Source organism: Spea bombifrons, chromosome 7 (genome assembly GCF_027358695.1).
Source record: "Spea bombifrons isolate aSpeBom1 chromosome 7, aSpeBom1.2.pri, whole genome shotgun sequence".
In the NCBI taxonomy this organism is placed as follows: Eukaryota; Metazoa; Chordata; class Amphibia; order Anura; family Pelobatidae; genus Spea; species Spea bombifrons.
Genome location: NC_071093.1, coordinates 8,133,229 through 8,158,893, shown reverse-complemented (window position 1 = coordinate 8,158,893; position 25,665 = coordinate 8,133,229). Strand labels below are relative to the sequence as shown.

General features: G+C 39.9%; 1 protein-coding gene across 1 annotated transcript; it reads left to right on the top strand.

The window, feature by feature from the left end:
• Positions 1-1,486: 1,486 nt before the first annotated feature.
• Positions 1,487-24,774, top strand: ACVR1C (activin A receptor type 1C). The gene is made up of 9 exons (XM_053471666.1): positions 1,487-1,671; positions 13,236-13,466; positions 17,937-18,176; positions 18,779-19,009; positions 19,325-19,492; positions 21,029-21,185; positions 22,720-22,844; positions 23,394-23,524; positions 24,445-24,774. The coding sequence occupies exons 1-9, from the start codon at positions 1,596-1,598 to the stop codon at positions 24,568-24,570; spliced, it is 1,485 nt and encodes a 494-aa protein (XP_053327641.1). The 5' UTR covers positions 1,487-1,595; the 3' UTR covers positions 24,571-24,774.
• The last annotated feature ends 891 nt before the right edge of the window (positions 24,775-25,665 follow it).

Here is a 25,665-nt window from a genome sequence, read left to right as displayed (position 1 = left end):
CGTTAAAAGCATAATCAATCCGTGTGACTTTAATCTGTTAATTACAAAAGTTAATTTCATCTGATTTATTTGACAGCATAAGAGCGTGATCTATTCACGAATAATGCAGAACTGACACGGTTCCCACCTGCAATACACGCTCAGCGATCGGCATTAAATTCCTGGAATTCCCTTCTTTTAGAATAATAAGGCTTGCAGGTTTGTACATTGTGGCTCTAGCGGTGGGAGAACGACCATTTCCTTCCATAAGCCTAATAAGGTAGCATACCTCCCTACTGTCTCGATTTTGCCTCCCAATGCCGCTGTCCCGCCGAGCTCTACCTCTGTGCCGCTGTCCCGACACTGCAGGTAGAAGTTGGCAGGTACGCAGTAGGAGTGGAGCTTGTAAGATGTTGACCATCTAGTGTTGAATGTCCAACTTTAGAACGATAAAGCTGTCTGACCTGTTAAAAAGAGTGATCAATCTATATATGCTATGTATTATTTATTTATATAGCACCAACAGATACCATAGCGGTAATAGCCAATATCAAATTGATAATACCTTCAACACACATTACAACATACTGGTAATTAGGGCGGGACCTGCTCTTGTGGGCTTACAATCTATTGGAAATGTATGATTGTGATCAGATAACTATAAACATAAGTGTATCCAGATTTATTTGAAAGGGCTCTCTCCACCTAATGTATCGTTTTGTCTTACCCCTTGAATATATGTATTGTATGAAGCACTGCGTAAATTGTTGTTATAAAAGATAATAATAATAATAATAATAATAATCAAAAAGAATGTAAAAATAAAATGTAGTCCATGCTCAGCAATCAGCATTAAATTCTTGCAATTCATTTCCTAAGGAATATTTAAGTAAATGAAAGAAAGTATATATATAAAGTGACTGTCCCCTGGAAATGGCGACAAGCGGTCACAGTAGCAGTTATTTATATTTCGCGGCTGCCCGGTGTACAGTACGGCGCTACAGCATATGTTGATTGGGGATTTAAAAATAAAAGCATCATAATAATAATAATCTACAAATACAAAGAGTGGGTCACAAAGTTCCAAATGTCACTTTATTTACAATTATAATAAATAATATATTATTATAATTCTATGAGCATATGAGCATATAATATTATATTTTTATATTATTATTATTACTACATATAATATGCTATACATAATTATATTATCATTATTATAATATATTATTTTTATATTATTATTATTATTACTACATATATTATATTATCATTATTATAATATATGGCATTATTATTACTATATTAATATATAAATTATATAATGATATCATTGTTATTATTATTAATAATAATATTAATAGCAGGCAGTACAGAGTAGGCTGGCGGCAGTGCCATTGCTGTAAAGTGACAGCCTTCTCATGTGACGGGGACAGTAAGTGACAGCAGGAGCTGGGGGCGGAGTCCTGCTGCCTGTTGACTGCTTGGCTGTGATCAGCGCTCCCAGAGTGTTGCCGTCCGGCTGCCCTGCGCTGCCTGCCCCAGATCATACATCCCACCCGCGGAGGGGCACCGGCTGCCGATCCATCCGGGGCAGATGCTTGTGGTGCAGCATGCCGACTGCCGGGCTCCTACCCCTGCCCCTGGGCATCGCTCTGCTCCTGATCTCAGCTGCCTGCCCGTGCACAGGTACAGTACGCGGGACTGACTCCGGGGACTGCGGGCAAAGTCGGTCCTCAGACCGGGCATCGTGGGGTGGGCAGGGGGTATCGTGGTAGCTTTTGTTTCAAATTCATTGTAGGTAAACGCGATATCATGCAGTCCTCTGTGATCCTTCCTCTCTTGGAAGGGGATGATAGGAGTTGTAGTCTCCGCATGTCAGAGATATATAAAAGTGAAATTGTTATATAGAATAGATTATCGGCTATTCCTGGGCTGGAGGTTAATAAAGTGCACTGATCCAGGTGGCTTTTAACCCCTTCAGTGTCCCCAGGTCTCCCCTGGGGTAAGTACCAGGTATGAGTTGGGTGGTATAGGTTAAGATCACATTATATCCTTATCTCTGTATTGTAGGTTTTCTGCATGTTTTATATATATATATACTTTGTATATTAAAAAAAAAATAGTTGTTTATAACCCATTTCCAGCTGCAGAATTTTACATTTTCAAAAGTCCGCTTATCTGCCAAATTCTATTTTTGTAAATTAAAATAAGATGATTTATTAATAATATAAGATTATTTATGAAATATAAATGGAATGGGCTCGAACTTTCCCATGCAGTTTTTACTATATTTTATATTTTATATGAGTGTGTTTTAGGTTAATCGCCCGCTGATCTCTGTGGCTGCTGGGGTGCGTCTTTTGATGCTGAGTTTCACAACTCTTTGCTCATTATTTAGTTTTATATTGAGGTGTTTTGCTTCCATGAATATATATATGTGTATATTTTGTAAAATATTAGATTGTGTGCATACCTATTACATTCAAATGAAAAGATTATCTGTCAAACAAATACTACACCCCCCCCCAAAATTAAACATATCAACCAAGCAGAAGCCCCCCAGTTGTGCCGGTCTATTCCTGGCTGAGACAAATGAAAAGTCCTTTTTTAACCACAAATGGGAGCTGTCATTTTGCTGGCCATTCCTTCTAGATATAGAAGACATAATGGAGAGTATAAGTGCCACATATATGATCGGAGAAGGGCTTTTATGTTCCTGTGGGGGGGCAGTCAGATCCAAGTGCCCCCTTGCTCCTAGCACACATACTAGAACAACTCATACTTACACACATACTCACTCTAACACACACTTACACTAAATGTTATGTCCCATTAAGTTTCCCCAACACCTCTGCAAGTGAGCTGGTCTAGGACCAGCCCTGTTTAAAAAATGTGGAAGTGCCCAAGGGGTAATTGCCCCCTGGCCATCCTACCTTCGCTATATGGTGTTGTGCTCACTGGGGCATATTACTTTATTAGGGCTCTTTACATGATTAAATTCCTATTCTTGCAACCAACATGAAGCTAATTTTCCGGACACTCACATACCCCAGAGACAGCGTCTTCTTCAGTCTGCAGAGAGAGAGCAGGCAAAGTGGAAAAACATCGCGGACTCACTGGAAGTGGCTCTGAACGCAATAAATTACACCATAGAGGCATTACAGCAGCAGCTTGGTGACATGGCGGCAACGTGATCGAGCCTAGAGGAACAACTAAGGCTCTTTGAGCACCAGCAGTCACACCAAAGCTGCCATGGAGGAACAGCAGAGACTCTTTCATCAGCAGCAGATTGAGACCAAAGCTGCCAAAGAGGATGCTGATACATTCAGGAAGAAGGTGAAAACGATGGAGAACGTGGAAAAACTGTTACAGTCTCAGGCCCAAAAGGTAGAGATGGTAATGAGGTCAATAGGGACCCAGCGAGAGGAACTGGCAGAAGATGGCAAGAAGATCACAAAGGACACTTTGAAGGAAGCCCAGAAAGCATCTTTGGACACGACTGAGAAGGTAAAAATGGAAATAAGGTTAGCTAACAATCAGGCTCAGGAAGCCGATATGACATTTCAAAAGTCACAAGAGGAGCTCAATGCCACCAAGATGTCTCTCAGTGACATGCAAAAAGACCTCTCTATCAAATAAAAGGAGTAAGAGAACGCCAATCAGAACATCATGAGCCTGAAGAGCAAATTAGACACCCGGCAGAAACGCCGTAGCTTCAACAGGACTCCAGCCGCCAAAGGCCCCCCCGTAACTGAAAGGTTCTCTAAAAAGTCTGAGGAAACCATCAGTCCTCCAGAAGCTGAGATACCTGCCTGCGGTGGACCCCAGCGCCCCTGCTCTACCCAACAGAGGAGACGATTCATTCCTTAAAATCACCTGCAGTATTTGAACATTTGAACTAAATGAGATCATTAGTATAAATGTGTTCTATAGAATAAGTATTTAGGATAAGTAGAATACATTTAGTATACGTATATATGATAAGTATATAGGATAAGTTAAGTATAAGTATATAGGATAAGTATATAGGATAGTTAAATAAATAGGTAAACCAATGCATGTGTGTGATTTGCTCTTTTTCCATTTCTCTGGTCCAAAGAAAATGTAATCTATTACCCCCCCAGGGCAGCCCATCCCTATGTATATAATAGATGAGAAGCATATATATGACAGCATATAACATCAATTCAGCCCCATCTGGTTTGACCTTAAACAGTCCTTGGTCTTGTCTTTGATTGAAGAGGTGTTATCCTCTGTCCTGTCCCGTGTGTGCTTACCGTTACTTTATTGCGTCATATTAAATAGAAAGTATGGTTTTTAATCATTTCCGTGGAAGTGGATTGTGCTTTTACAGACAGAATTTGCCAAACACTTATATCTGTTTTTTTTCTCTCAATATTTTGTGGGTTAAAGCTGTGTATATAAATAGCTGCAACTATAACGCTAAGGGTTAAATTTACCATCACATTTAAGCCATATATTTCAGAAGACTCCTGCGTATATATATATATATATATATTTTTTTAATAGTTAATTGATGGTTAACCCTATGCATGCCGTGGGAAAGTGTTCATAGAATTCTGGAAACAGTACAATGCCCTTTAAACTGCTTCGCCGTGCGTAATGCTGAAGCTTTTATTTGCTTCGTTTTAAGCGTCTTTGTGGGCTCGTTAGCGCTAGAAGATGTCTTTAAGCTCAAAGGTTCATGGGCCATAAGAGCTCGCGAGTGATTAAAACGTTGGCCCTTTAATCACACGAGGAGACGCAGCAAACCACCGCGCATAATGCCCTGGCACCCAAAGGGTTAAAGGCATCAGCTCCGAGAAATACTTTGTTGTTGCTTCAATAGCAAGCTTCACGCCGGCTCGTATTTACTGTCTGAGATAATATAAATATTACAGTTCCGCACAGTTCTTGTTGCACCGGTGCAGACCGGTACCGGCGAGTTAGGATGACTCGGTCAGCGGCCGATGCGGTGGTGAAAGGGTTACATGATGTCACTCTGTAGGGTTCATGGATGTTATCCCAGCAGAGGGCCGCGATATCCTTGATCAAAGCTCACGATGGAAAAGAAAACACGTATGTGTAACATAAAACAGCGTGGAAGTGGCTCGAGACGCAGGCATAGAAAAGGCATAGGAAGCTCAGCCGTCGAGGAGAGCGGCGCAGGATTAGTGGTGCTGCCGGGTGAACTCACAATCCCAGTTTAATCTTCTTAACGGAGAAAGCTTCTAAAAAAAGGTCGGAAAACAGCCCCGTGAAGATGTATACCTGCCGGACGTGTGCTTGAATTAAGGAAATTGCCCGTAATGATGCTGTGCAGCCTGCTCCGTTACTGTACACATAAACCATACCGCGTGATGAGCTCCGGGGAAACTCAATCACAAAGTTCAGCAACCGTTAATAACCTTTAAAGAGACTTTGGAAGTTAAAAAAATACATACCTTTAAGGGAAGCTGCAGCTCCAGAGCTGCTGCGTGCTGCCCCCCTTCAAGCAGCCAATCAGTGAAAAGAAAATGGCTCCCATTAAAATCAAAGGTAGCGCTTTTCGCACATGCACGGGAGGGAACTCATTAGACCCACCAATGCCGGGGCTGGCTGGGGGTGATTAGATCTCGTGGGTGAGGGCGGAATCCCCATCATGCACTTGTAGGGGGTAACAAATGAAAAGGACGGCTTCTCCCAATTTGTGTGATGCAAATTTACAAAAATTACCAAAACTAGACCATAGACATTTGAATAAGAAATATTAAAGCCGCCGTTCCACTTAGGAAAACCAGTAGTCACATTTACTAGTATGATGATCTGTCATTTTATTGTTTATTCTTTTAAGTTTCTATGGCAACAACAAATCATTGTCTGTTTTTATGTCACATGGCAATAAAGTGTTACTTGAGGAGTGTTTTGTAGTAAGACGCGTGGTCTGCTGACATTGATGGGCGGTCCCGCTGATGGTGGGCAGTCCTGCTGATGGGCATAGCTGCTGATGTTGGTGGGTCGTCCCGCTGACATTGAGGGACACACACAGTGGTTTAACTGGTTAATGGGTGGGGAATGGGGCGTCGCTCCCGCAACCCGGAGTTTTCTGGTGGAGACCCGGAGAAGAAGCGCTTCTCCCGGAGTCTCTGGGCAAAACCTCGAGCGCTCCCAGGTATGGTTATGGCCAATTCTGACTCAGCTTATGAGTGGCTCAACAAGTCAAGCCTGAGGTCCGGCTTGGCCCCAGTTTGTTCACCCCAACTAAACACTAGCGTGTTGAATTATTGTGTAAACGATACAGTGTAATGTGAGCTGCGGTCGCCTTTATGCCAGCACTGACCCTGCTCCCAAGGGAGAAAGCGCTGGGAGGGTGGAAATGCACTCGCTGATGCTCATGCATGCGCTTGCACCACAACATCCATCCGAGAAACAGCCAGCGGAATGAAATGCGTCAGTGATGCAAACACGACTTTGCTGGTCTCTGATGAAAAAATGGACATCGCTGCCTCTTTAAACAGCTAAAATTATCTTTAATCTTATATTAAAAAAAATACCTTTGTCTCTATTTTGCATGAGGAAGCCTTTTTGCGAGATATTGCAGTAGATTTTTTTCCTGAAAAGTTCCATGTTGGCCAAAAAATAAATAAAATAAAAAATAAAATAACTGTTAAATAAAATAATATATGATTTCTTTAGGCAATGCGGCCCCGTAGAACAGTGGTATTGTAAGCAAGTTGTATTACATACGCTGCTGACCTTTGACCCTGTATTTCAAAATTCTGCTTCTGAATAAGTAATAAACTTATCAGTCTGGCAACAGCTGCAGCTTTAACATATTATATATATATATTTACTTTTACAGTTACACTCAATCCCATAACATATAATAAACTCTTACATTTATTGTTTATTTTATTTAAAATATTAGAAAAAATGCATAAAATAACACTAACCACATGTATAAGAGAACAAAGTAGCCTTCAAAAACCGAGGTCACTTAGACCATGAGCCTGGGATGTGAAGGGTTAACACGCGTGGCAAAGTACAGCAAGATCAGTCAAAAATAACCAAAGGACAGTAAAACCTCATTACTTACACATTTTATCAAAAACAGCGTTGACGTAGATGGGCTGTAACTTCCAACTTTTACAAACGAGCCTAACGCTTTATCATGCATTCTAACCAACTACGAACAGGGACACCATTGTAGAAATCCTCTGGAAGCGCTGTTATTATTGAGCCAGACCACAATGTCAATTTCACCGAGTTCTTTGAAATAAACTGTACGGTGGGCCATTAGAACTAATAAGTGCTTATTTAGTTTCGCTCCTGCCCCGCCGCGGTTTGCTGGGAACCGGCTGGCTATGTTACATAAGCATGCGCAGGTATTGGGAATCTGCATTCACTTCCCCCTAGTGATTTTGTCATCCTAGCCGCCATACTGAAAATTTTATGGACCATTGCAGGGTGTTTTAGATAGATGCACGAGAGGCATTGCACCTTCTGGCCCCGGGGGCGTATAAATCTAAGTGCCCCCTGGCCCACTAGCCCACCATAATTAGCAGACACACTGACACAGACTCATTGTAACACACACCTTGCATGGCGCATGTCATGGAGCAGCTACAGGGGGCCACATTACACAACGTTACATGACCCCCTCCGAACTCAACCTCTACGAGCATCATGGTCCTGTTTGGGGAATTAGGATCGGCCCAAGAAGGCTTTTGCATTCCCCCCCCCCCAACCCGTTCCTTCTCGGTGGGCTATTCACTTTATACCCAGGGAGCAATCATTCACAACAATAACATGGCTGTGTGTTTAAATCAGCCGCATATATGCAGGTTTTATTGTTCCCTTGATCCCGTCCCTGTTATTTTTAGTTTTTTCCATTGGGGATATTATGAATGTAACAGCTAATTGGACACTTCTGATTAGTAGGATCAACTTCACTTTCGTGTTTTGCATATTTTTCCATTCCCTCTTTATTCCGAAAAAGTAGTTCAGAATGTGTAGTTGCCTTTTATCTTATTATTCCTTTTTTTGGAGATGTAATGTGGGCTTAGGGAGCTCATGCTGCATTATTGCCTATAACAATGGCCGCCACAAGCATTATAGGGCCAAACATACTCACGGTTACCGCTATATGTATTAAGTTTGAAGGTTATTGTTACTAGTATTGCATTAATATATGTTTTTAGAAATATTGTGTTTAATATTTCTGTTTAAAAACAATCGTAATTTTTACATACAATGTGTTTAAAAAAGAGAGCGTCTCACTCTTAATGACCCAGAGGGACCCTCTGACTTTTCAGGGTCCATAGAGAAAAGGACATCATAATAAAAACATGACTTCATTAACGTTGCCATAACGAATGAACTCAGTGTATTGGAGCATAAAAAGAGAGATATTGAAGGATGACCTAGTCCCATCACTTCTTGGCACACTTGCAGATGGACACAGGAGGGCACATCCGGGGCCGAAAACGTAAGTCGATCTGGAGCAGAGTGGGGCAATTGCCTCAGGCAGCACTTTTGAAGGGGTGGCACTTTGCCGCCCCCAGCGCTTCTTTTTTTTTTTGAAGCGGAGGAGAGAGAGGGGCGCCAAGTGGTTTTCGCTTACCCACTCGGCGCTCCTCTCGCTCCTCTGCGAGCCCTCTAGCTCGATCTCGGTGCCGGCTTGTAATGCTGAGCGCCGGAAGTGATGTCAATTTCCAGCGCTCAGCATTACAAGCCGGCACCGTGGCAGAGCAGGGAGACTCGCAGCAGGACTGTTTAAAGGTAAGTACAAAGGGGGGGATAGGGTAGATAATAGGGAGGGAGGGTAGATAATGGTGTTGGCAAAGTTTAAAATGCCGCCCCCCCGGCGTCGGCAGGGGGGGCTGCATTTTAAACTTTGCCCCAGGCGGCATTAAGTCTTGGGCCGGCCCTGGTGAGAGGGGTACAAAAGATTGGTGCTGTGGCCAAAAAGTTTTTGGGAGCCAAGCCTCCCTGTCCCTACGGAAAAGCGAACATGCCGGTGAGATTTGTCTTCTGGATATGTTGCACGCGGTTTCTCCGTAGAACCATGTATACAATTCATGGAAAGTTAAAGATTAACGCCATCAGTGTGTTCGTTATCTGAAACCTTGTCCTGCAGTTCACTCGCTGTAATCTGAGGTTAGGATAGGTGTGCTCGTGTTATTATTGTCATAATATTACTCGAGAGCTGTAAAGTTTGTGCTGTGTACGTCGTTCATCCCCCTGGAACTCAAACATCAAAAAAGGAAACTATGGTGATTATTAAAAGAACAATATATATTAATAATGTGACTACTGACTATGGGACAACCCCAGACATCGTATTCCTTCTTAGAACAAACTTATCCTCTACTAGACACACTTACGCGTGATTCTAATGGTTGTGTTAAGAGTCTGGATCCGGAGTAAGGTCTGTTGTATCGTGCTACTTTGCCAAGTTCCTGATAATCTGCACATTATACATTATTTCTGAATAGGGGAAAAAAAAAGGTGAAATGTCTCTTGAAAAATAGGCAGGAGACTCGTCCAAGGCTGTTAACGGAAAATGAGTTGCAGAGTAAATTCTGCATTATCTCTGGAATTCAAGGACTTTGGACAGAGACTAAAGAATGATCAAACAAAGCAAATTATAGTAAAGAATCGGTCATGAGAAAATATAACTATAACGGAATGTTGTATTATACCGAAAATGCCAAAAAGTTTATGGAGCAAACATCTTACCCCAATTGGCACTTTGTGTTCCATAGAAATAGACAATTTAACAACATCGAAGAACTTTGTTGTTAAAGCAATTGTTTCCAGACCATTTCTCTACCCAGTTCCAGGGTCTAATTTGGCCAAACAATTGACGACCTGAAAACGAATGACCCGGTGTACCCATTAACATGGACCTGGTGCCCACACCAGTCAATCCTGCTGCATCTAGAACCTTTTTAGGTTCAGTAGATAGACTATGAAGAGTTGTGGAACAACTCATGCCAGCTATATGCAGCCACCATTTTTGCTGTTGAGTTTACACTGAGCTTCTAAGCGAAGCCTGAACTTGCTCGTGGACTCGTAGAGCGTCCTAACACCGTCCAAGGTCTTGCTGGTTATATTTAGTTTCGTGTATATTTCCCACGGAGCAAAGGTGGCCAAGAGTCATCTCCTAAGCTGATGGTGAACTGCAACAACTACAACCACATAGACATTTTTTTTTTAATGTAGCTCAGCATTTTAGGAGTTGTAGTTTCACAGCAGCCAATCAGATTCTGGTCGAGCTTTTTTGTTTTCTTGAGCCATTGGTACTTTTTTTTATATTTCTATACATAATAAAAGTTTGAAATGTCACAGGATATTTTAGCTAAAACTGGGATTAAGGTCTGTGTCCTATGGCTGTGTATTATTTTTCAGAGACGTGGAGCAATTTTGTTGGATCACAGGATCCAGGACCTTGAGACAGATCTCCGTATATCTTTGTTAACCCTATCATGTATTAAAAAAAACCTGAAAACATATAAAAAATAAAATAAAACATTATATTCTTATTAATTCATGGTGAGCTCCATTTGGCTGAGGAATATAGTTTTTCTGTGTACTGGATATTTTACAGAATACAGAGTATTGTTTATTATTGTTCAAATCAGTGCAACACTATATAAAAAACATTAATATCCACCCCATGATTATTATTTTAGAATATTTTTTTAATTTTAAGTATTAGAGAACAATTCTGTACAGACAGCTCTTGTCAAGATCTCCCGTTCAGTATAAAACCCTATATAAAACTCACACTTTAATAAGAACACAAATATTGTGTGGTTAATAACCTTGAAGGTTATTGTTGTAAGATGTGTAATATTTGACATATTCCATTGCATAATAGCATTTAACTTTCGTTAATGAGTCTTTTATAATTATTTATACTAGTGTTGTACTGTTTTAGAGCCGGAATTGAAATAAATCATTGACAGGGCTTAGTTACTATTTTCTTTTATAATTTGAATAATCAAAAAATATTTGAATAACAACTTTTATATCTGAAATAAAGGGGAGCAAATATCTAATAGAAATAAAGGGAAGCAAAGCGGCTAATAGAATGAGGTCTCAGAGAACAAATCCTTTATACTAATAGAGTTACAAAGTTACACTAAATAGAGGCTTAAATAAGCATGGAAAAATGCTGTATCTCGGTATACATGGTATATATTATAGGTAACGCCTGACCCCATTCTGTTACTTCATTAGATTTATGATTACCAACTCTGAAGGCACAACCAAAGAATTTCATGCAAATTATCTTTCCCATGATCCTTCAGTGAACGTTGTACTGGAATCCTATGGTCTACCCAAGCTTTTGGTCTCATGCTCTTTGTTTCACTGTTAACACGCACCGATTGATTTTTGGGTGAAATCTTTTAGTTAGGCACAGTTTTGACACTGGAGATGGCCACAATGGCCGGATCTCCAGAACTTTCCGTTTTTGCTGGTAGAGGTAGGTTGTCCTTTTGGGCTCCTGCTTTCACTTGAAGTCTTCAGTGGAGTGGGATGAAGAAGGCCTGGCCCTCCTCCAAGTGGGCCCATTTGCCCACTTGGCATATATATGCGTATGTTCCAAGTGACAGCCATCAACATTCTTGATCATGCTGGGTGCAGCTTAACAAAACAGTCCAATCATAGTCCAGTAACTGCATTATGATTGGACGGTCTTGTTAAGCCCCGCCTAGCTATTTAATGAAGTTACACTTTAATTAAACACAAAAAGCCTTGTAGACCAAGTTACCGCTATTGTTGTTTCTGTTCCTTTACTTTAGTTTTTAAAACACAATTTACGTTATAAGCAATGATTACATCTGTGGAATGTTTTGAAAGATGTAAGTGAAAAAAATATATATAAAAAAAGAATAGCAACAGAGTTTGAGGCTGAAAGCTTAACACCATTCTGTTTAATTTGTCACAGTAATAGCTTTCCGTTCTTTCTTTTTAACCTCACTTTGTAAAATTTGCATAAGTTTTATTGCTGAGTAATACAACACACAACACTTCACACACAAAAAAAAACATTTTACCCTTTAAACTAATTACCTGAAAAATGGCAAAAAGCTTTTTTTCCCCCCCACATTAATCATAATACACTTTTCTGTCTCCTGTGGCTTAATAGGAACAAAGTAAATGGTTCAGAATCCGAACTTGACTATAAAGCAGCAAAACAAATTAATAAGATTTTTTTTTTTCTGGCGTTTCAGAGGAAGTTGTCACAATATGCTCCTGTTTGCTTAATGTCTCACCTTGTCCTTAAAAGCCTTTTGCGAATACCATTTTAAAGCGGGAGCAATTATTGGCGACATTCTTCTGTGAACGAAATGCATTGTTGTAAATATTTGCATGTGTAAGGAAACGTTCGCGTGTTGGAGTCGATGTGAAAATTGCAAAGTATTTGTCACGTGTTACATTTATCAGCCGGAGGTGAGGCTTAAACGCCCTGTTCTTTTCAGTGACATCCCTCCACCTAATCATGCTGCCCCCCCCTATTAAACTTAACACTCTTCGAACTAAATTCAGTGTGAGAAGTCATACCTAGTACTGTTGGAAGTCCATACCATTCCCAGAAATACTTATTTAATCATGTCAACTTTTTGCCTTGGGAAAAAAATTTGGCTAGGAAAACTCACCTGCTTCCCAACAGTCACACTTTTCTTGGGACAATCCTAAGGCTTGAGAAAGACCTGTGTGTCGAAACGTTGCCTGTGTGAAATAAACTCACCTTACCATGTGAGTGCTGAGCCTCTGCTTCTTTATTTTGGATTTATTGAAGGACTTGGTGGTACCCTGGCTCGTGCACCATCTCACTGCTGAGTGCTGTATTCCAACCTTCGTTTCTGCGTAGTCCCAATTTTCAGACGCATACTCCCATTACGGTTTTCTTCAAACACCTGACCATGAACCGCTCTGGAGTATATCAGGTTAAAACCCCTCTCCTTATTATGTAGAATATGAGAGATCCATCCTGCCAGATGTTCTACTCCAAGCTATCCATCATGAAACACTGACAACGGGACAGAGTTGGAGAGACATTGGCGAAAGGGAAACTCAGAATGTCTAAAGGGGGACTGGCACCAAAACAACCTTATACATAATAGGTCATGATAGGTTAGATCAATACTTTTGGGAAGCTGCTGCTTGAGTACTGTAACTCACACACATACACACTTATCTCTCTGTTTAATGGATACAAAAAGAGGGTGATACTTATCTTATGTTTAACATTTTAGGTCTTAAGTGTGTCTGCTTGTTGTGCGAGCATACAAACTACACCTGCCAGACGGAAGGAGCGTGCTGGACGTCCGTATTTCTCACGAACGGCAGGGAGGAAGTGAGCAAATCTTGTATTTCTCTACATGAGTTAAAAGCTCAGGTTTACTGCCACAGCTCAAACAACATCACAAGAACAGAGTGCTGCCAATCGGATTTCTGTAACAATGTAACACTCCGGCTGCCTCCAGGTAAGACTCCAATGTCCTCGTCCGGTGGGGTTAATCGCTGGCACAGAAAATGTTATTTTCTCCATTTTATTTTTCTTTTGCTCGCTCATTGGGTTGTTATTTTGAAATGCTGCATATCAAAAGTTTTACTTTATGCAGCTTTCATTGGAGGTCTTATCGATTCAGTGTCTCAAGAGTTAGAACCACATCACTAATGCCGAGCCGCCCTCTGCTGTTTAAGGAACATCTAAGGTACATCTCTAGAGAAAAGTATTGAAGATGCTGTCAAAGAATATTTTAGAATTCCATCACATGTAAGATTCAGTTCCAAGAATATAGACGGTAAATAGAGAAATAGATTAAACTGAATGCATGTAACTCTGGCAACATATTAAATTAATAATAGAAAAATGGGATATTTAGTAATTTGTTATTTTAGAATAATTCCCCCATCACTGCATAATTCGGAATAACAAAGAATTGCATTAAGCTGAAGCTATCTCGTATGCCTCGATAATCACATCCCTGATTAAGCAGCCTCATGCATAGCTGTGTATTTTGTGCTTCAAGTAGTTCCTGATTTGTATAATATACTATGTTCTACACGTCTAAATATGCCAGAAAAGATGTATATGTATCATTGTTCCTTCCTCAAAGTTTTTCATTTAAAAAATTTCCTTTTTTTTGGAAATAGCAGAAACACAAGTAAGATGTTTAGGTTGTCCATGTCTGCTCATGGACCCCAAGTTGGACATCCAAGCCCAAATTATTTAGTGTTTTTTCAGCAGAGACAAGGCCATGGATTATGGGAGTTGTAGTTCTTTAAAGGCTGATGAGTCACATGGTGCTGGTTCTACCTCGCTATATATTTACTGGAAGATGTAGACATGGCATTTCGCCGGGTAGCCATAGCAATCAGATACACTTACAGTGTTGGGAACACGTATTTGTCCCCTTCCCAATTTCTTCTATATTTGCTTATTTGTCACATTTAAATGTTTCACATCATCCAACTAATTTTAATTTACGACAAAGAGAACATGAGTAAACACAAAACACAACTTTTAAATTATAATTTCATTTATTGAAGGTAAAGAGTTAATCTTTTTTCTTCTTTTGGTCCATTTAGAGGTGGACTTTTTTGTGTGCTTCGGATCATTGTCCTGCTGCATAACCCAACTCCGCTTGGGTTACAAAGCCTAATAAATGGCTTTGTAACCCTTTCCAGACTGATTGATGTCAATGACTTTGTTTCTTATTTGTTCTTTAGCCGACTTCACTTTACAAGACTATTCTATTTAATTGATGTTTAGGGAGTAGTCATGTCTGACTGTGTTTAGTGAAATTAAACATAGGGGCAGGTAGGGTTGAATAGCTTTCTTTCCTTCTAAACATAAAATCATCATTCAAAAATTGCATTTTGTGTTTACTCGGCTTATCTTTGTCTGATATTCAAATTAGTTTGTGGATCTGAAGTATGAAAAATAAGCAAGAATAGAATAAATCAGAAAGGGGCAAAGACTTTTTTTTCGCAGCACCGTACATTGCTTCTCTTTATGAGTGTTTGAATTGTGTTTAAATGTGTAGCGTTGCGTTATTGCGAATGCTGTCGGTTTTTTCTTTGTGTGTATGTTGTGACATATTCCCTACTGATCAGCATTTTTAGTCTCTGGGTATTATACGTCTCATCTTGCAGCAGAGTTAGGCCTTTTGCCCTACCCGATTGATGAAATTCCCACTAGTTTTCTTAGTGATGCCAAAGTTAATGTGTTGTTTTTGAATGTGTTATTGCACAAGAAGCAATATTTGGGTAAAAGTGAAAAGAGGCCTTCAGAGGATTTTCCAGTTTTTATTTCTTACATTTTGTGGAGGCGGCTTTAAAAATAAGTTGTCAGCGTAACTATGAGGCCCAGTCTGCTGATGCTTCACTAGCAGGGCTCTATACGATATTGGTGTCCAATACTATAGGACCCCTATAGGTCGGGGTGATTGTAACATCACAAAGAATGGAGGCAGGAAGTATTAACTCACTGGTCCTGAAGCAGAATATCCGGCCATCGGTTTGCCTTCTTTTGGATCAAGAATAGGAAGGTTAGGTAGAAGGGTTGAACTTGATGGACTTAGGTCTTTTTTCAACCTTACGAACTATGTAACTATGTAACTATATGTAACTGTTTCCATAGGAATCGGGTTCCTATGTGTTTTAAGTGAATGCTAATGAATGATGAAAGCACTTAGGGAGCCTCAACTTTGAGGTTTCCCTAACGACCTCGTAGCTCTGTATTTCCTGCATGGGGATAATAGATAGCATTAGTTTCCATACATATGTTTACCTATTGGCTTCATTGTTGGTGTGTATTGGAAAGCAGTAGAGACACCTTTATCTTATTCCCTTGTGTGCCCTCGGTGGCAGTTAGTGAGTGAACACTCGTGTACTGTTGGGGGACATACTGAGTTATTGCTGAGGCATCTTTACCATCAATTTTTTCCATTAGACAACTGGCATGGAAACCTCTACTAGAAATGTAAACAAGGCATGCTCGCGAGCAAGGTTAAAAGGACCCAGCATGTCAATGGTCCATACTGGGGCACCTATATATTAGAGAGTTGCGATTAGAGGCAGGGTAAGGATTTTTATGTGACTCTGTGGCCTACTCATAGCAAGTTATGTAAGTGAGTAGTCGTATTTTAGTGTGTATTTTATGCGTACAATTAAGTGGGAAAAAACATTATTGAGACTTTTAGGGCTACAGAACAAAATGATACCCAGCAAACATTCTGAGCTCCTAGAAAAGAAGGACAGTAAAGGAAGAAAGAGGAACAGAAGCATTTTGGTTCCTCATAAAGAGAGACCCTTTAGAGAAACTGGCTTCAAAGTTAGGGGGTCTCCACTGCTTGGTTACTCGTTGAGGCTCCTTTCTAGAACACAAGAAATTAACAACTACAACGCATTCTTGGTTAGCAGATGATTGTGTTAAAGTATAGGTCAGATATTAGAACCAGCAATATTAGATATTTGAGTGAAGGAATGCTGTATATGAATGAAGTTTACAAAAACATGAAGTAAGTTTCATGCAGAGCAGTGGTTTGTCGGTATTGAATGAAACTAACAAAATGGAGAGACCTTTTTCAACAATTGGATAATCTTAACATGCTTAATGGCAGGTATTCATCCAAATCTCCCTTGCTTGCTTGGAGAAAGAAGACATAACGCCAGCGTTATACTATGAGACTAATCGATCAAAGTGCCAAAAAGATTTTACGTCCATAAGCACCATAGGGTACTACAGGGATTTGGACTATTTCTATCATGCCGGATGTCAAAGACCTTCTGATGTACAGCATCTCCGTTTGTCTAATTTGTGCATTCACACAAAATATTGAGTGTGTTAAAGTTGACTGGTTGGCCGCTGAAAGACCAGCTCACCTGTCCATTCATGTTACAAATATTAATTGTATCTTGTTGTGTCATTTGGGCCTTTAAGCAGTCTTTAAGTTTAAGTGTCAATTCTACTGGACCCCCCTGGGATTCCAAGGTTTGGGGGTTTCTGCCTCAGTTGGCTGTTCTAGTCTTTCTCTCAGGTTTTACACTTGTGCTTTATGTGACTGATTTGTTAGAGTGTCTTTAAAGTAACGTACTGTAATTGTTCGCAAATTTGGAGCTGACGACTTCAGCCATATTGACCATGACTGGATATGATGCTGATAAACATTCATATGTGTTCCACTCGATTTTAAGGTCACTCTGACATGGATAGCTTTTCTTTGAAATGTCTACCAGTTTAGACTTGTCATAGATCCTTCTCACTGATAATAACCAAAACATATGGGTAGGATCCTAGGACGCCTTGAAAAACAGCTTTTTTTTCCAAATGGAGATAAAAATGTGGATGTATTTTCATGTAGTGAAGACGTTTCACCTTTAACTGGGGACACTTACAGAAAATGTATCCTACAAGGTTGTGTTGGAAACAAAGTGTGGCTGAGCGCATGCATATTTTAATGTGTTTACAAGGTTAACAAAGCTATCAGCTATTGCTCTGTTGGCATATCTAGGAACTTCTGACTGCTCGCTTCTACATTTTTACACTTTCTGACCAGCCACAATTTATTTGGTCGGTTCCTGTGGGCACCAAATGTAAAATCACAGAATGATTATTATATAAGGTTTTACCAAATGGCGCAGCACTGACAATAGTAACACTTTAACAATAAACTGGCGCTGCAGAAACACAAATAAGTTGTCTCTTCCAACATCGAGTCTTATGTAGGGTTTGATTAACCATGTGCAGTAACCTTGTAAATCCAGTAGAGGGTGATAGCGCTACAGTGCAGAAATGTGACCTGCCATCAGCTGTTTTTATGTTTTTTGCACCATTTACTAAAACTTGCTTATTATTATAGTAGATACTATATAGGTTGATTCAGTCTGTGTGTCATATAACTTATCTCTGCAATTAAAACATTGTATCCCTATTTTTGTAATCGTAGTCTCTCCGAGTACATCCCATATGGGCAATGTGGAGCTCACGGTAATTGTCACCGTGCCGATATGCCTGCTGTCTATAGCCATCATGCTTATGGTTTACACTTGTCAAGGACGACGTTGTTCTTACAAAAAGTCAAGGAGACAATGTATCGAAGAGCCTCTTGCTGAATGCGCCATAGATACTGATGGAAAGTCGCTGAAAGATCTGATTTATGACATGACCACATCTGGCTCTGGATCAGGTATGTGCAGATTATTCATATTAACACAAAGATATTGCTTAAACAACCCTGCAATATGACAAAATATATAAACATTTCTTACTTATTAGCCTGTAGGGCTCATAGAGCGAATGCAGTCAAAGTCTATACCTGTAGGTTCCTCTAGTCCATGAATTGGGTGAAACCAGGGCTGGCCTTACCCCGTCGGCCTAGACCCCCTAAACTACTGGGGGTTGTCATAACCGAAATCCCTTCTATATATTACACTAAAACATAGAGGAGAAAGGAGTCTGAGGTATACTTGGCCTAGGGTCACTCTTGACCAGGTATTCTAATTTGATGCTTTGGCTGGGACCTTAAGGAATTCTAATCCAGCATACAACATATAAATTAAAAGGCTAGGGCTTTAATTTAAAGAAATTGCAATAAAAAATGAATGTAAATTCAGTACGACACTGAACCACACAGAGTAGTTTGTTGATTATGCATGAATGAAATAACCGAGTAGCTGAACAAAGAACTTGTTATGACTATGTCACAAATCCCAGTCTTGTCTGCTGCTTTATATTATTTTTTGTGGTAGACCTGATGTTAGAAAAACACATTCTTTACATATTTTGTAGGGCTACCTCTGCTTGTTCAAAGAACTATTGCAAGGACAGTTGTCATTCAGGACATCGTAGGAAAAGGGCGCTTCGGTGAGGTGTGGCGTGGAAAATGGTGCGGGGAAGATGTTGCTGTAAAAATATTCTCCTCCAGAGACGAGCGGTCCTGGTTTCGTGAAGCTGAAATCTATCAGACAGTCATGCTGAGACATGAAAACATCCTTGGTTTTATTGCTGCTGACAATAAAGGTAAAGAGGACTTCCACTGGATGTCTGACCCCAGGGTTTTTATCACTTATACATTACGGTATATACTATATAGCACTGGCACTTATGCTGAAGGATAAAAATATATATTTTTTAGTGAAGCGATTACTTAATGGGAAGTAATAACCATGCAGATCCAGAGAAAAGGCCGCTGCTCCCACGATATATACGTTAGGCATGTTTCTAATACACCTGCTTTGAATTCCGGCGTCCACATTAAGTTAATTGGACATGACCGCTCTATACAGTAAGTGGTTACAATTGAGATGTTTAACAAGGCTGTTTCTTCCCATGCAGATAATGGCACGTGGACCCAGCTCTGGCTTGTTTCTGAATTCCATGAACAAGGCTCCCTTTATGACTACTTGAACCGCAATGTAGTAACTATCAGCGGCATGTTGAAGTTAGTTCTCTCGATTGCCAGCGGCTTGGCGCATCTGCATATGGAAATAGTCGGTACTCAAGGTGCGTAGAGCTGGTAGGGGTTGCCAGCAGTACTTCTGAAGGCAGTAGCTCTTAAGTGACAGGCTCCTTACGCTAGATCACTGGTTTCCAGATATTTTAAGATATTACTGTTCATGGCACTTTCTAACTTGATTTCATGTTCAGTTCCGGTTAACTTGTATGTATGTAAACTGTATGTTTCAATGCCACACTACATTTCTATACCCCTTAACATTCCCATTTTTTGTGGGTCAGTGGGGATCACTGTCCAATTGGGGGGTTCCTCTGATCTCCCCTGACTGGCCCAGGAAACTTTTGCACAGACCTCCATTTTAGCCGGGAGGTGATACTTCCAGTTAAACTCTACCCCCAGACTTACCTCTGACCTCTACCTGCCTCACACTCACCAACAAAGTTGCCCCAATTCAAATAAAACCTTGGGTAGTCGTTTCCTTAGAAGCACAGAATCTGATTGCAGATAAAATGGCCACCTGGACCCTAAATAAACTGATGTGGATAATGGGGTTCCCAGGTGAAGCCCCCATCATATTTACCGCTTTATATTTTCTTAGCTTATCGCTTGCATGTACTGAGTCCCAAGTAAACAGATGTGGGTTGGGTTGTCCATGAGTTTCCTTCCAAATAAGCCTTTTATTTAGCTGGTACTTTTTTGTTAGTTACGTGCCGGGCCACAGGTCAACTTAATTGGGAAGATTTTTTTTTTTAAATTCACTCTTTCACTTTTCTTTCTTGCCTGTGCTGAACCCCGACCCAGCAGACATTGGCCGGGCCGGACCTAGATTCCTCCTAAATTGGCCTTTTCTTTCACCCCATTATATTCTGTTGTTCGCCGTTCCCACGCGATTGTCCCAGCTCAGCCAAAGCATGGCAGCTTTTTCTTTATGGTTTTTTTTTCTTTCTTAAATATGCTTTCTTCTTTTTTTTTTTTTACTTGTTTGCATACAAGTCCCTTCTGATTCATTGCTTTTTTTAAAAAAAACACATTTTTGTTGCTTTTGTATGTTGGTCCAAAAATAAATAGATGGTTTCATTTTTTGTTTGTTTGTTGTGAACGTTGGGCCCCCATTTACAGAACCAGAGAGATGTGGTCCTCGGGTCCCTTTCTGATGGAACTCCTCTCTCTTTTTTTTCCTTACATGTGTTGGGCTATAAGCCAAAAACATTTTTTCATGTTCCATTTGTTGAGCGGTAACTTTATATTTCATTTTGTTCATTGCATGTGATCTATCACAAATCAAAAGAAAAAGGGTGAGTGGTATCAAAATCCTTCCTCAACGCATTCATTGCATCTTTTTATCTTATAAATGTATTATATTTTGTTTGCATGTGCTGGGCCCTAAGTGGTTCCCGGGCCCCTTCCAAAAGTTTCCTTTGTTTACGTTTGTTTGTTGCTTGCGGTGGACATTTGTTGTTAAATCAGTCCTTGTTTTCGACAAGAGTGTATTCCATGGGGGGTATTTTTTATTTGTATCAGATCCAATAACAAATATGCTTTGGATAATCTGTCCTATAGAGTAACATTTGTTTTGTTCTCAGGTAAACCAGCCATAGCACACAGAGATCTGAAATCGAAAAATATTTTAGTGAAAAGAAATGAAACATGTGCCATTGCCGACCTAGGACTGGCTGTGAAGCACGATTCAATAACAAACACAATAGATATTCCACAAAACCCTCGAGTGGGAACAAAGAGGTAAAACATTTCTCATGTGTATGGTATTAGGTCGTCCATTGCTGATCTCCATCTCCTAACATTCTCGCTGGGTGGCATTTGTTGGATATGCGGCTTCTGCATCTACTTACATGGGCTGGATTGCTTAGCGTAGTCAGACGGTCCAGATTCGGGGGCAGGCAGCACAGATTGGTAAATAGCCAAGAAATCAGATCCAAAGTAATAGACCATAATACAAGCTCATCAGGCACAGTATCACTATCACTGAGTCAGGAATACAGGCCAGAAATACAGGCCAGGAATACAGGTTTAAATAGCCCACTAAACAGGTGACAGGTGCAGGTGATCAGCACTGTGATCAGTGGTCTCTGGTGGCAATACCCCGAGACAATGAGACAGGAGGGCAGGTAGTTAAGTGTAGGTAAAAAAGATTTTCCAATGACTTGATAGAAGTTGCAAGTTGTAATGGGCAGTTTTCCTATTACCTTTACCTGGTTCTATTTAACTATAAGAAGATACATTATCATATATTGTACCCAACAGCCAGGACTGGAGGAAACTATGTTGATGGAAAAGAGTGACCTAAGAACTGTCTGCCTCCTAACGACATTCTAACTGTTATAATAATCTACAGACCTGAATAAGTGTTTGTGTCCTTCTTATGTGTTACCTTCCTCGTTACATTAGTTAGGCATTTCATTTTTCAGGTCATATATTCAGGTTATATTAAAATAATTTCCTTGAGGAGACCCAAAAACGCTATGCGACATTAATCTCCAACCACACAACGATACATACCCTCGACTTCAGCCATGTTTATTACATTTATCAAAGGCTCCACTGAGGGACAATGTAGCATTACACCCAATATTTTTCTTTTTTTGTTATGTTTTTGGTTTTACTATAACGTCAATAAAATCAGTAAGTTATAAGCTCATACATTTTCTTCTAAACATGAGCTAGTCTCTGATTCATCTTCAGAATGGGAATATAGCGGAGGATATTTACTTCTATACATTATTAAAAGCATGAGTCATTGTCTGGGATTCTGTGTTTGTAAATCTTAAGGACTTCCTTTTATATAAAAGCGCTGGGTTTCTTACAATATCTTAGTATTAAATAGTGATGCTAAATGGTAGAACTTACAAGATCTTCAGCAGGATGGGGCCGTAAAATCCCAGTGCTCAGTTGGACAATAATGTATTAAACAAAGGCGTAGAAATGTGTGCCATCTTTAACCCATGCTTGGACAGTATGCCCCCCCCCCCTAGAGATGGGAGGCTTTAGAATTACAGTACTGGGTTCTGCTGATCTCATATTGGGAAGGAAAGTCAATTATATATATTTATCTCCAAACATATCTCCATTGCTTATCTCCATGATAGAAGTGACAAAGGACAGCAGATATGACATCATATTCTAGACCGCTTATAGTCAGTCCAGGGTTAGACGTTACGATACGGTATTTTTTGAGACCAATTATCCTAGCCATATCATTACTCAGTTCATTCTCATTCTTTATATGTTTCTTGTTTTTTGTTTTTTTTATCAAAAGGTACATGGCTCCTGAATTACTGGACGATTCCATTAATGTACATCATTTTGAATCATTCAAATGTACCGATATATATTCTCTTGGCTTAGTCTACTGGGAAATAGCCAGGAGATGTTCAGTGGGAGGTTAGTGGCTATTTCTTTCTTTTCCGTATTAAATTAGTATCCAATTTATGTTATAATTAATGTTCTCATGTTTAACCCAGGCTCAAAATGTGACATAGGTTATTGAATGCACACAAAACCTGAATGTATACAGATACATTAGAGGAGGTTGAATTTAACATGCCATAATGTACAAGTTAAATAGGGTTTTTTATTTTAAGAGGACCACAGAAGAATGGTTTTGGCAATAAAAAAATATATATTAAAGAAGCAAATATGTTCTTTTTTATTTGTATGAAATATGGCCCAGATTGTCCACATTAGAGTCCTCCACCGCACTCTGAAACGCAGATCAATAACTATAGTAAGCAGTTATTGCTGATAAAGTTAGCAAATCCAATTTATGGTTTGTTTCTTCTCTCAGGTTCCATTTTTCAGTATATTAGGGTTTAGATTCAAAACCTTCAGTGCCAAATATATACAACAATCCAAAAGAAACCAAATGGGGACGAATATTTTTTCATACAACCGTGTGCTTCCATTAATTCCCTTTGCTTGTGTCTGTTGTAGGAGTTGTAGATGAATATCAGTTGCCTTTTTATGATATGGTGCCTCCTGATCCTTCCTTGGAAGATATGAGAAAAGTTGTGTGTGAACAGAAGTTTCGGCCAAGCATTCCAAATCAGTGGCAAAGTTTTGAGGTAAGATCTAAAACAGGAATCGTTCTTGACTAAGTCAGGATTTATGCCAGGGTATCAGAGATTGCTCTTCGTAGCGCGTAGTGAGATGAAATGTTTAAATGCACCAGCAATCCATCTTATATCTTAGAACCTCTCAGTCCTGCCTTCCATCATCACATAACTTAGTTTTCTGTTGTCAAGTATAGGAAGGTGAGTCACGCAACTTTTTTGTTCTATACATTAGCTTGTTAGTCATCCCGTTCCAAAACCATGGGCATTTTGTGGCTGTAACAGTCTCCACTATTTGTGGAAGGCTTCCCACAAGATTTTGGAGGGTTTCGTGTGGTCGATGTTTACGCTCTATGCGATTCGGCACTTGGCGGCCCCACTCTGTGAGTGTGCGTGGTCTATCGCTTCATGACTGAGCCGTTGTTACTGCTAGATGCCTCCACTTCACGTTAATCACACTTATAAGTGACCAGGTCTGATCTAGCAGGGCAGAAATTTCATGGACTGCAAAGTTGGCATCCTATGGCAGCGCCACGTTTAAAGTCGCTGAGCTCTTCAGTGCCACCACTGCCAATGTTTGCCTATGGAGATGTCTGCCTATCTGTTAGGAATGGATATGGCTGAAACACCTAAACTCAATAATTTGGAGGGACGTCCACATACTTTTGGTCATATATTGTGTATACTTTAAGATATTAACCCCTTAAGGACAATGGGTTGCCCTTAAAACCATTAAAAAACAATGCATTGTACATGTACGGGCTTTGTCAGGAAGGGGTTAATAAATCCTTACAAAAGACTTTTCTTTCGAACAGAACAAGAATTTTTAGCTCCTGGCTTCCTTTTTTGCCATTCTCGTAGCAAAATGAGTGTTGGGCTAAGCTTCCTTCATAATGTTTGTTACATGAATGCCGACACATTTGTTTGTCTAGGTGCTTCGAGTTATGGGAAGGATAATGCGTGAGTGCTGGTACGCAAACGGAAAGGCCCGCTTGACGTCCCTGCGTATAAAGAAAACAATTTCTCAGCTTTGCGTGGAGGAAGATTTTAAGGTGTAACGCAGCAGAAAGACAGACGGCAGACAGACTGAGATACGCTTGTGGCTTTCTGGCTGTGTTCGCTCTACCTCAGAAATAGTGAGCACCGGACCAACTCTATGAGAAAAAGACTTCATGGCAGCTTCTTGGTGAATGTGGTTTGCAACTTGCTCATCAAACTGGCTTCTGTATTTTCCATTGGGTGGGGACAAAAGAAAAACTAAATTGTACATATATATAAAATATGTATAAATAAATAAATATATATATATATAAATATATATATATTTGTGTAAATGATTATTAACCTTTTCAGTGCAGGAGGCATCATATACATTGCAAGCAAATATGCAGCTCCCCTCCAGCACATCTTATTCAAGAGCTTGTATTTTTTTTAGTGAATTGCGTAGCCCTTGGAATTACCAAATGTATCAGCCATAGATGTTGCTTGTTATAACATTCTTGAGATGTGCTGGACATTCTTTTTGAACGTCTTTTGTTAAACTATTGTTTTTTTTTGTTTCTGCAACAGTTATGGAAGCTAAACAAGTGTTTCTGTCCGTTATATTTTTTTTGTATATTGGCCTTCAACAGGTTGGGGGGGGGTGAAGGGACCTCCGTGCCCTGCAGGCTGGAAAACTCTGTCGATGTAGCTCTGTGATCTTGCTTGTAAGTTGTAATATGGCCCGTTTGTATTCTGTTATCATAGCTTTATTATTGAAAACCACAGCATATAGCTGTCCATTGCACTATTAGTAGGTGTTTATCGTGAAGTTTAGTAGACCCTCTCATTTAGTATTGTTTAAAAGCTCATACCCCTTTTTATTAGTATTACTTGAAAAAAAACAACTATTAATTGGATTTTTGTCATTTTCTGTTTGAAAATCCCATAAAAATATATTTTTTACAGCTGCATTTTAGCTTTTTGTGTTCTAATCTACTAGACAAACACTCTTAAAATACTCCCTTATTATAAACAATAGGATACCTTAGTCTTAACCACTCACCCTCCGATCGATGAGGGGCTTCATTAGCATAAGACAAACTGTATTAGCTCTGGCATAACCACTGTCAGTGTTCTGTGGTGGGGAATGAGGGTGGTAGATAACTGGAACA